Source organism: Amblyomma mixtum, chromosome 9, assembly GCF_055824585.1.
Source record: "Amblyomma mixtum isolate Tamu chromosome 9, ASM5582458v1, whole genome shotgun sequence".
In the NCBI taxonomy this organism is placed as follows: domain Eukaryota; kingdom Metazoa; phylum Arthropoda; class Arachnida; order Ixodida; family Ixodidae; genus Amblyomma; species Amblyomma mixtum.
The window spans coordinates 30102371-30115038 of NC_143020.1; the positions used below are offsets into that span (position 1 = coordinate 30102371).

At 46.8% G+C, this 12668-nt stretch overlaps 1 protein-coding gene across 1 annotated transcript in view; it reads right to left on the reverse strand.

Annotated features, from left to right (window-relative positions):
- Positions 1-5724: 5724 nt before the first annotated feature.
- Positions 5725-12668, reverse strand: part of LOC149328641 (uncharacterized) — a 30806-nt gene continuing 23862 nt past the window's right edge. The window contains exons 3-4 of the mRNA XM_089559044.1: positions 8336-8530; positions 5725-6310 (exon numbers count right to left, since the gene is read on the reverse strand). Of these exons, the coding sequence (XP_089415170.1) occupies positions 6276-6310; positions 8336-8530 (230 nt within the window). The 3' untranslated portion in view covers positions 5725-6275. The remainder of the gene's footprint in view (positions 6311-8335; positions 8531-12668) is intronic.

Consider the following 12668-nt stretch of genomic DNA (forward strand, 5'->3'; position numbering starts at 1 on the left):
GTGGGCTTCTCGAAGCTCCCGGAATGTGTTTACCACGCCCAAGGCCAGAAGTCTCTGGTTAGATGTGGTGACCGGGAGATCGAGAGCCCGCTTGATGACTTACCGCAGGATGACCTCCAGTTGGTCATCAACGTGTTTGCGCAGGTGCAAGTAGGGAGTTGAGTAGAGGATTGTACTCGTTACGAAAGCATGGGCAAGCCGCAATGCATCCTTGCTTCGTAATCCGCCCCGCTTGTTGGAGACCCGGTGGACCATTCGGCACACCTGGTCTCCCACCGAGCGAAGTTTGGCTAGGGTGGTGTGGACTCTGCATTGGTGGTGTATGAAGAGGCCAAGGACGCGGATCTCCTTGGCCTCCCGGATCGGTCCCGAGGGAAGACTGATGCGAAGCGGTGTTGTGTCCCGAGGGGAGGGACGTAAGTGCACAAATTCTGATTTAGCTGGGGCGCGCTGGTGTCCGCAGTAGGCCGCGTAGTCATCGACTAGGGTCGCCGCTGCTTGCAGGCAGGACTCCATGTGGCCCAGGTTACCTTGCGTGGCCCAGATTGTAATGTCATCCGCATAAAGAGCGTGATGTATCCCGGGCAGAGAAGACAATTTGGAGGGAAGATGAAGCATTGCCAAATTGAAGAGGAGGGGAGACAGGACCGCGCCTTGAGGTGTTCCCCTCGAGCCGATGGTGTATGGCCCGTGTTCCGCATCTTGTATGCGTATGTAGGCTTGACGGTCTGTAAGAAATTGTTTGATGTGGTTGAATGTTTTGTGGCCACAGTTGGTGTTACTGAGGTGGTCCAGGATTACTTCGTGTTTGACGTTGTCGAATGCGCCTTTAAGATCCAAGGCCAGGACCACCTTGTCGTTGTGGGGACATTCGACAGGATCTAAGATGTCGTGGTGAAGTTGCAGAAGTATATCCTGTGCTGACTTGTGAGGGCGAAAACCGAACATGGTGTCCGCGAAAGTGTGCTGTGTTTCGAGAAAATCGGAGAGTCTGTCGAGCACCATCGTCTCCATCAGCTTGCCGACACAAGACGTGAGGGAGATGGGGCGAAGGTTCTCCACATCAATAGGTTTTCTGGCCTTCGGAATGAATGTCACGAGAGCCGATTTCCAATCGAGAGGGAGAGGAGTCTCTCCGTCCCAAATGCTATTGATGTATTTGAGGGGCGCGGCGTAGGCTGCGTCGGGAAGGTTGGCCAAGAGCTTGACCGTAACCTTGTCGCGCCCGGGTGCAGTGCTCCGCTTCATTTTGCTTAAGGCTGCTCGGAGGTCGTGGAGTTGGGAAGACTTGTCCAGCTCCGTGTTCTCTTCGCCTGCATACGAGAACGCCGCCTGCCGGGGGTCCTCAGTAGTGCACAGGTATCGATCCCTGAGCGTGTGCGCTAGCTGTTTTGTCGTTCCTGTCAGTTGTGCAAGGCCCTATGTAATTGGCGTTGGGTTTCCGTGCGTGTTTGTGTTGGATCGATGAGAGCGCGGAACAGGCGCCACGTGTAGCGGCCAGACATCTGGCGAGCAGCCGCGTTGCACCGGTCTACCCAGTTAGTGTCGGCTAGCTGAGTAGCATATTCCGCTGCCTGTTGTGTGAGTTCGAGGATGCGGTTCTTTAGGCGTCTGTTATGTTTCTGTTTCTTCCATCGCTTCGTGAGGCTGCGACGGGCCTCCCAAAGGTGGAGAAGGTGGTTGTCCACGTCTGTTTGTGTTTCTGTGAGCTGTATCTGCTTATCGTGTTGTGTGAGTGTAGACGTGAGCGATCTGGACCAGGCGTCGTATCCCGACTGGAGGGGGTCTACGATAGGTAGAGAGGTGCGGAAAGTCGTCCAGTCAGGGATACGAGCTTGTTTTAGTGGGCATTTCAGGGGACGCATGTAAATTGTTGTGTTGATTATACAGTGATCACTACCTAGAGTGTCCTCTGTATTCAGCCAGTCGGCATGGCGTATGTTGCGTGTAAATGTGAGGTCCGGGCAAGTATCTGGTTGAATGGAATTGCCGACACGTGTTGGGTATGCGGGGTCAGTGTGCAGGGTGAGTCCAAGTGTGGAAAGAAGTTCCGCAAGCCTCCTCCCACGCCTGTCATCCCGGGGGTATCCCCATAGCCTGCTCGGGGCGTTGAAATCGCCGACGATTAGGAGGGGATCCGTACCCGCCACCTGCATAGCTTGAGTGAAAATTTCATTGAACGTGACGTTCTTAAGTTTCGGTGGGCAGTAAATATTTAGAATGTGTACAGGTGGGTCATACCGCTTTAGGGGCAGCAGTGAAACCATCGTGTATGGGAAAGACGGTGTTGTGGGAAGTGTGACCTCCTGCGCAGTGTATCGCTTGTGAACAAGTATACATGTCTGCGGGTTGTGTTGCCATGGTGGTGGATTTCTGGACGCAGCTACCATCAACCCTCCATGTCGCCAGGATTAACGCCCACTGTGTCTCTTTTCGAGTGACGGAATAAAGGAAGCGCCGCTGTTCCTCATGCACACAGCGTTTCGCTTGTTGACTCATTTATATATACTCTGGCGGTGATTCGCTCAGGGGAAGCACACTTCCCTACTTGATGTAGAGCGTGAAAAAGACTTTTGTTGCGAAAGCAACACTACGCTAGTCGCTGAGCCATTTCGCAGAGCTCTGACAAGACCAAGCCGCGCATGCGCGAGAAGAAGGTGACGTCACACGACGCACAGCTGGCGCGCCGGGGCCGCAGCCGTCATCGCGAGCTCTCCATCACCTCGCCGACATTCTCCCTCTCTCTCTTTACGATTACGCATCGCCATCTGCGTGGTTTGGGTGCATGCAAAATTGGCAGTGGCTTAGTTCTGCTATGCCAGGATATACGTAGCATGAGGTGAGTGCGAGGTGTCCACATCTCGGTGGACACCTGAGCCAGAGGGAAGGCGCATAACTGCCCTCTTGGAACAGTGGACACCTCAACCTTGCCTTAAGCTAAGTGGCGGTAGTGACAGGTGTGCGCTGCAAGCGTGGGCATTGACAACGTTGTGCAAGAAACGGGGCGCCGAAACCATAGGCCATCGGCGTTCGTTGTGTTCATTGGCGTTGGCGTTGACCGCGCTTTACACTCCGATCATTTTTAGGAAAGGAACAGCGAATAATGGCTGCCTGGCGCGTATATCTACGTTGTGTGAGCGCCACGCGTGCCGGCGTTCTGTGTAAGCCCACTGCGACGCATGTTCGCGTTCTCTGGCTGCGGCGCGCATACTCGGAACGTGCGTGCCCTCTCCCTTGGCGGGCACGAATAAACGTCACCCGGCGTTCTTTTTCGGAGCTGGTCCCGGCTGTTACTCTGGAGACACAGCCAGCGATAAATGATGTCATAAGTGCTCTGAAGTCACTGCCGCAGTGTTAGTGGTAGAGAAGTAAAAGGGAACTCATGAAGCCACCGGAGCCGCTTGAATTCACCGGCGAAATCGATAAGCAGTGGCTACTTTTGAAGCTAACGTTTCAGCCCTTCTTGGTTGCTTCCGAGCCCGACACGGATAACCTAGTCAAGACAATGCGAAGATAGCTGCATTGCTAACGGAGGCAGGCGACGAAGCATTGGAAATTTACAACTTCACCTCTGACAGCGACGAGAGCCGGGAGAGCACTGCAACTGTCATCGCCAAGTTCGACAGTTACTGCGCAGAGCACCGAAATGATGTGCATAAACGCTACCTGTTTCGGCAACGCCCCCAAGGTCAAGCAAGGTGAGCCAGTCGAACAGTTTGTCAGAGAAATGTGGAGGATGTCTGGATTTGCAACTTTGGCTCTATGGCAGAGTCCTTTTTACGTGACCAAATAGTTTTTTGAAAACATAATGACAAAGTAAACAAAGTTCCTGCAGGACAAAAGCCGACCCTGGCTAAAACGGAACAAATCTGCTGGGCTTCGGCAATGACAGTCGCGCTAAACGAAATCTGGTCCCGAGAACACATACAGATAACACCATCAAAACCAGCAGGAGCCCCACCATCATGAGTGCTACGAGTAACCTGCAACGTTCAAGTGCCGTAGATGTGGACGTTCGCACGGTCCGCGAAATTGTCCTGCATTTGACGAAATTTACAGGAAATTGCAAAGGCAGAATCATTTTGCTGCACGTGGCAACGTGAATAAGGAAGCAAAGGAAGTCAGGAGCAGCGAAGGCTGTGAAGCGGAATTTCATATTCTTGATATATGTGTCAGAAGCATAGAATGAGCGCGTGAATATGACTGGGTGGTCCGAGCTAAACTTGCGGACACAACGCTGGCCTTCAAAGAGGACTCAGTAGCTGTCAACCTGTCAACCTGCTCCCATTTTCCGTGCACAAGAAGCTGCAGTCGGGGATACCGTTGACTACGAGCAACCGCGCTTTGTTCGAATATCCGAATTTGCGGATAACCTTGGTCTTCTTTCCCTGCTGCCATTGCAGACAAGCACGCAGTGTTAATGTTGTGTCTGCGGTTTTTTCAGTCACAGCTCCGTATCACACATTTCCGGTATCATGCCTCAGGTGGCTTACCAGTAGGACACGTTCTGTTGGCGTGTCGACCTCAAAATCTTCCAGTACATTATCGGCTAGCTCCGGGCGCGAAGTCTAGATGAGGAGATTTTGGTCACTCACCGTTATGACTGTGAAGGCTTGAATAGCTTGTGGTCCGAAATGAGCGTTAAACGCCCGCTGGTAGCTTTTGGCTTGAAAGGCCGTATGAAGAGAAATTTGTTTGCTTCGCTCGAAGATGATCACATAATAGTCATCCGCAGGCTTGGGTACAAATTGAGGCCTTCTTTTGGTAAGGAGTTTGCCTTTGCTGTCCGCTGCGTGCGACGCCGGCGTCAGTGTGTTGCCCGAACGAGCGGGGAGGCCGCGTCGACGGACACGTTGCGCTGCGCTCGGCGAGCGACCGCAGCAGCAAGCGCGCTGCTCTTGAAAGTAAGTGGTGCCGACTCGCTAGTTGGTGTCAGTTGAATCGTGGACGGAAGCCCAGACCCGCTGGGCGCTGGCGCCACCGTTAGGCTTAGCTGCACCACCGGAGTAGCCGCCCGGTAAGTTGTGCCAAAGGATGGTTTCGCGGGCTCCACCTTAAAGGGGAAAGTGTCCGTGGAAATCAAGTAAGTTGGTGCACTGAATGTTGGTGGTTTGCTAGGGGTCGGACGAAAAATCCGCCACTCCAGCCGAAACATGGTGGAACGATGAAGCAGATGTGACTACTCCGGATGTCAGGTGGTCCTTAATAAACGCCACGCCGGCGCTCTTCTCCGGAACTGGTCCTGACTCTTACTCTCCCGACACAACCAGTGGATAACGACACAACACAGTGGATAAGGAAGGGTCGTATTGTTTCATTTCACGCTAAGGATGAGCTAAGAAGGTGGGGAGCAGTAGTAAAGAAAAGGGTATCTAATACTTTCGGAGCATGAAAATTTAATCTGCAAAAGAAGCAAATGAGGTACAGCGGAACAGAATTAATAGTATTTGGTGTTTTATTTTTGCTTTTCGTTCGCCCTTTCTTCATTATTATTAGGGTTTTGCGTGTCCAACGCTTCACATGACGTTGCCGTATTTTGCGAAGCTTCCCCGTTTGTGATAGTTGAAAATTAAGGATAAATTTGGTTTATGAGGATTTAACATCCAAAAGCGACTCAGGCAATCAGCGCCGCGGCATTGAAAGCCTCCGGAAATTTCTACCTCCCAGGGTTCTTTAACGTGCACTGAGATTGTACACTACATGGGCCTCTAATATTTCGCCTCCACCGAAATTTGAACGCTACCGCCAGGATCTAACCCGCGTCTTCATGTTTAGCAGCCGAGCGCAGCAAGCACCGAGCCACCGCGGTGGCCGTTAGTACGGATAAGTGCCAAGACCAGCCGTTTTCAGGCTGTATGAGAACATAATAGGAAACCATTCAGTTAAATTAATCGGTCAGTACAAAATTTCGACGCCGGCTTAAGCCTGTTTTTCAGCAGTACTCTGGAAATATTCTGGTGTACCCGGAAAATTTTGCTGGCTGGTTGCAGCTTAATTCTGTAAGGTAAAAAAAAAATACAGCAACATAAAGAAGTTCACAAGAGGCTCGTGTACTGTGCGATATCAGTGCACGTTAAAGAACTCCAGGTGGTCGAAATTTCCGGAGCCCTTCACTTCGGCGTCTCTCATAGCCTCAGTCGCTTTGGAGCGTTATACCCCAAAATTAAACCAAACCACATGAAGAAAGACAGAAGAAGCCCGTATGCGTGTACTGCTCTCAGAAATAAGAAATATCCTGGCTAATACATCTTTCATGGCAGGAAGGTAGCTGTGTTTTATTTCGGTATCGGCGTGGAACCCTTCGACCAATCTGAAAAAAACAAAAGATACGAAGCAAACTTTGCAACAGCACACTATTCAAACACAATGCACACCTCAGGAACAAATTGCTTTGTTTTTTGTGAAGGAGAATGTTTGCTTCATCACACAGTACATTACGCCGTATTCACACTGGCTTCGAAGCGCAGTTTTATTGGTGATAAATTACTGGCTTATTTGAACCTCGCATAGGCTTGTAGCTCTGACTGAAGGCGCCGTGGAGTTTCGCCGAGCCGTATGCGGGTCAAAGTGGCAACCTCTCTGGGTTGAGTGCCTGTGCCCTACACGAGGCAGCTCGTCATCGCCTCAGAAGCCGAAAGTGGGACTCTGTTGATGGTATTAATTACGAGGCTGCACAAGCCATAAATTATTTACCCTGTCTGATACCCAGGGGAGAAAAGCATAAACTAATACCCCCGCTTAATATATCGACAGGTTTGAAGCACGCAGTGGGGCCGCAGTTCCCTGCGGCTTCCAGCATCGCCCATACCTTAAAAGTGCATGATTTTGATAGCCTGGCATCAAATGCAACACAACGGGGAGCTACCGCTGTGTATCGTTCGTCTAAACCTTATCTGAGCTCGCCCGTAGCATTACTGCCGACACGTGCTTTGTCTTTGCCTGAAACTTTAAGCGATTAGAATATCATAGACACTCCTTGGTTCATCCCCGCATTGAATATAGCTCTCCTACACTCTGAATGCCTTGCCCACTCCAGCACCTTAAGGTTATTTGTCACACCATCCAGAGGGAAAAATTGCGTGGAAAATTGTGCATTGTCCGACACGTGCTTTCCTTTGCACTAGAACATTTCAGCGATTTCTGTGTCTATACTGTCCGGAATTCATCCCCACATTGAATATAGCTTTTCTACACTCCGAATCCCTTGCTCAGTTCAGCACCTTAAGGTTAATTGACACATACTCCAAATAGAAAAGCTCCATGGAAAATTGTGCATTGTCCGACATGTGGATTCTCTTGCACTAGAACATTGAGCAATTTCAGTGTCAAAGACACTCCTTGGTTCATTCCCGCTTTGAATATAGCTTTTCTACACTCCGAATGACTTGCGCAGTTCAGCACCTTAATGTTATCTGTCCCACACTCCAAATGGAAAAATTGCATGGAAAATTGTGCATTCTCCGTCATGTGGTTTCTCTTGCACTAGAAAATTAAGCGAAGGGAAAATAACAAACAATAAAAATAAGAAAAGGAGCATAAATACATTTTAAAAAAATATAAAAATGAAAAGTAAATAAAAAACAATGCGCCAGGAAATGCTTCCGCCTTGCAGCACTTTAGACAGCCAAAGTGCCCCCGGAATTTTTTTCCTTTCGCTGACATTTACATGCACACAAACACATGTATATCATTTTACATACAATACAGAACTTTGGATTAGGGGTGCTATTTGCAACGAAGTTACTCTAGAGAACTCCATTTTGTGTGACCAGGGTAACGTCTAACCTTTTTTTAAAGTAAAATAACTGTTGCAAGCAAGCAGATGAGCTTAATTAATTTATTGAAAGTAGTTATAGTTCATGGTACATGAACATCTCTAAAAACATGTTCTATGTTATACCCAAATCAAATCAAGGGCATATAATCTCACTTTGCTGGAAAGCGCGTAGAACTTGCTGCCTTCTTTTGGAAGGTAGCAGGAAATATAGAATTTTTATTTCTCTGTTTTTGCTGTAATAATGCGTATACTAGGAGATGAATCGGTGAAAGCCTGCTGGATATCTTCTGGTACTTCATAAATGTATGCAATATATAAACTTGCCAGCTTGCGATTCTTTACAGAAGGTATACTGTTCTTTGCAATGCGAGTAGGCTGAAATAAATTAAACGCTGAAGGGGCCACATAAAAACTTTTTTTAAGGCATTGATTAAATTACAGACTTGTGGAGCAAAACGCACTACGGGGAAAAATTCAGTACGATGGAATTTCGTGCCTAAAATAACCTTTACCTAAGCGACGTTAGAAAGTCATTCATGCAGCTTTTCAATTCCTCACCTTTGCATTTGTGGTCAGTCGAATCATAAGAATAAACCTTGCGTTCCTCCTCTTTGCAGTGCGTGAACCACAGCACTCTGTGAAGTTTGTTATTCTTGTCATAGTACATCTTCATTGACGTCTTGTTACACAGGTATTGATGACTCAGCCAGTACTTGCAGTTGTGCTTTTCAGACATAGGCTTATCAGTCACAACTGCAGAAAAGGAATGCCCAGATTATTTAGCATTGATAGTACTACACGAAAGAAGTGCGCATACTTATGCCACAGAATATATGGAGAGAGGAATCAAATCAGTCTGTAGTTCCTTTAGGTTCGTTTCCTTCTGGAGTAGCACAACCGGGGATATTTTCATTTAATATACGAAATGTCGCCTTCAAGCCTTCAAGTTACAGGAAGCAGACTATTAGCTAGAGCTGCTGTACAGTTTAGCTTCCACCCCCGCTGCTATCAATTCGCTATCACCCGCCATGAATCTATTGACAATTATCACATCGTAATACGCAATCTTTAACACTTTACAGACCTATTGTAGAATTGACGATTTTAAGCACACATTTCTGCCCCTGACTATGGATGATTGTAACAAATTGCAATCACACTTTTTCAATAGCGTGATTCTTTTCTTGCAATTGATTGTTAACGGGTTATTCTGACACTAATTATGTGTCTTTATGTTTTATTTTCACAGCTTGTATAGTTGTATTCTCATTTGTGCCCATATGGTTTGTATTTTGAAATTGCATTTTATAGTTTTAGCTGCATTTGTTTGATTACCTTGTTACTTTATACTGCTTTGGTTTCAGATTCCTGACTTTCTGCGTGCATATTTACGCCCCTCCTTCTTAGGTCTGCTGTAATGCGTGCAGTAGTTTTGAAATGAATAAAAAAGCATAAAAAGAAAAATTATTTTTCTGTTCAAAGAAACGATGTAGGCAGCGGTAAAAGTCTCATCTACCTGGCCTAACATTGTACTGTGCGATGTCACTGCACGTTAAAGAACCCCAGGTGGTCGAAATTTCTGGAGCCCTCCACTACGGCGTCTCTCATAGCCTTAGTCGCTTTGGGACGTTAAACCCCATAAACCAAACCAAACCTAACATTCGTGAGTTTACCTAAACTTAACAGTGCCTTAGAAAACTGGCGACGAGTTACACCAGATCGAAAAAAAATTATAAGAATTTGAATAGAAGTTACTGCACAAGGTTGTTACCCAGACACAAAAGAAGGTATAAAACAAAAAAAGTTGATTCATTGAACAAATGACAAGCAAACATAGGACAGCTACCTGTGCAAGTACCAAAATAACAAATACAATTCTAGTTGCTGAGCGCAGATAACGCATTGTGCTTAGAGCAGCATTCAATGGTTCTAATGCGCCGAATTTTTTTAGACATGTTTAGAGTATCAGGTTTTTAGTTCCGTTGCGAAAAACTTTCCCACTGTGGTCTACGCGGCAGTGGCGGTCTCACTCATGGAAGGCCAAAGGAAAATTGCGCAGTGACTCTAGGAAAAAGGGACGAAACATAAACTGAAACTCAGAAAGTATCGCAAAGTTTAATAAGAGGTGGGCTGGTAACCAATGCCTATTTTGGTCTCGGTACAACTTCAGATTCTGCTGTCTCATTATAACGAAAAAGAATTGACTTCTCAAAGAACCACAATGACTCATCTTTACCAGCCTGACTACGACCACAGCAAGGCAAAGGCCTCTCCCATGTCTTTCCATATAAACCGGTCCTTTGCCAACAGCGACACCATATCCGCACTAAATTCTAAACTCATCATTCTACCTAACTTTCTGCAGCCCCTTGCTACGCTTGCTGTCTTTTAGAAGCCACTCCGTTACCCTTTATGGCCAGTAGTTATCTTGATTTCTTATAACGTGCCCTGGAAAAACCCATTTCTTCCACTAGATTTTGAATAGCATGTCATTAACCCGCGTTTGTTTCTTCACACACTCTGCCCGCTTCCGGTCTGTGACGTTATAACCTATCATTTTCTTTCCATTGCTCCCTACATTGTCCTTGGATTAATCCTTGGATTAAGCCGAACCATTTGCGTTAGCTTCCATGTTTCTGCCCCATAGGTGAGTAAAGGCAAGATACAGCTGTTGTATACTTTTCTCTTGAGGGATATTTCTAAACTATCACTCATGATCTGCCATAATAGCTACCATAATGACTCATATAACTAATACGCAGAATATTCATTAGCGGTGATGTAGCAACTATGCCTAAATTTTGGAAAATCTGGCACTGAATATGCATTGGACCGGGAGTCGAAGCTTTAATTGAATTAAGTGAATTTTTTAGAAAGAGCAGCAACAACGTAGGACGGAACAGTAGAGAACCGACTGCAGTTTCATGTAGGTGGCTTGTGTGTACTGAATTGTTATTTGAAGGCAAGTACCGCGATTGTGACGCGCTTGGAGTGTATTTCATCCGTAGAGCGCGCGGGATTTTGCATGTCCTCTGTTGCCGAGTGCAAATACACGTCGGAAATTTTCTTTGGCCCCAAAAGGACGAACACAATTCGCAAAGGAAACGTATGCCCAAAGTAAATGGAGCAACTGCTCTGCCTGGTCTCTTTTGAATGTTCAGCGTTTGTTATATTAAATGTCGAAGGTTTGTTAAATTAGCGCGGGCCTCTCGCATTGTTTTTTATCCTTTGCCTTCGCCGAGCAAGACTGCGCCGTGTCTTTACTCGCGCGGGACGAGCTCATAATGGGTTTTTTTCGTACGCAGCAACGCCCAGAGCTTCATCATGAACGACTGAAACAAGGTGGAGGCAGAAATATATGAAACAGCATGTACCGCTCGAGAAACTTTCGTTCGATGTGTAACATTGTGCACACTAAATTGTGGGTGCTTGGTTGGTTGTTGTGGTGCTTTTGTGTTTTGTGCTTTTGCTTCTAATGTATGACACTACTTTTTCGCTGAGATTTTTTTTATTCCTATGTTTGGTTTAAAAACCTATTTATGAGAAGCTAGTGCCGCTAGGGCTTTATATGCACGGGATACAAAAGTGTCCTGCGATTACACGTATGCTGTCTTGTTTTCATGCCGATTTCCTGTCACTGGCTCTGTTCGGAGCGATAAAGAGCTGTGTCACATGCTTGAGCTGAGATTCATTAGTGTGCCTCTTTTCCGTCTAATAAACAGTTGGTAGAGTGCGTATGTGTTGTCCTCCTTCTTGTGCCGTTGTCGTTGCGGGGCCGTTCATTTCAACAGTGTTACCTTTAATTACCGCATGCATTATTGCTGAAAAACGTAATAAAATGCATTTAAGCAAGAGCACCTACATACTTAATAAGTAGCACCAATGTGTACTCTGTCAAGCAGATTGAGGCAATGGCGTTAAGAAAGCCGAATACCGTGAAAAAGTAAACGGCAGCAAGGTTGATTCGCTTCGTGTCATCGGCTTTTAAAGAGAAATTCCGAGAATGGGAGATTTTCGTTCACACCCTTTGCAGTACACAGTTGTCGCGAACTGTGCATATGCACCACTTCCCACGTTTACTCACAAAATGATGCGAAATGGCCGATTCTTTTGGAGCTTTTGATATGCATCAACGCACGAAGCTGGCATCGCGGTGCACGAGAGCGCGAGTGACTCCTTGTCGTATGCAGCTCCTTGCATTAAGTGCCTTGATCCCATAGCTTAGGCAACTTGAAATCAGATTCGGAAGCAGAAGTTTAAAACCGAAACTCCGAGAGCGTTTTCTCAGTTTACTCGTGAACATGTTCACAATCGTCCGATATTAAAAGAAATGACCACAATCAGTATGCTAAAGATTACAAAACGTATTTAAAACATTGAAAATACGCGTATGAGTGACATAAAATTATTTTCTCTGCCGCAGTTTTCCGAATTCAAGTTCAAACTTCACCCATCCTTGACTTCGCGAGAAAAAACTGTGCTGGCCACATTAATGTGCTGTAAGATGGCGTCCAAGATGGCGACTTACATGCGTGGACCGCTTTGCTGGCTCAGCTTTACCCCCCTGATGCGCACGCACTCCCACACTCTGTCCCCTCTCCCTTCCCAGCCGTGCCTCAACAACGCCATTCAGGCTCCCTAACGTAGGGGGCGCCAGCAAGCGGCTGGTAAGGAAACGTCTACTCTGGGTACCAACAAGTTTAGGGAAATCTACTTCGAATAAAAAAAAAGCTTTCTTTGTATGGACTTCATCGCAACCTCGCAACAGAATTACACCATGCTACCCTTTTTTCTACTCACTGAGCCCACTGTCAATTATACAACCGAAGTAATGCGATTCTATCCTGTGTATGGGAGATTACTGTCGGCGGTATGGCCGATAATGGTCATA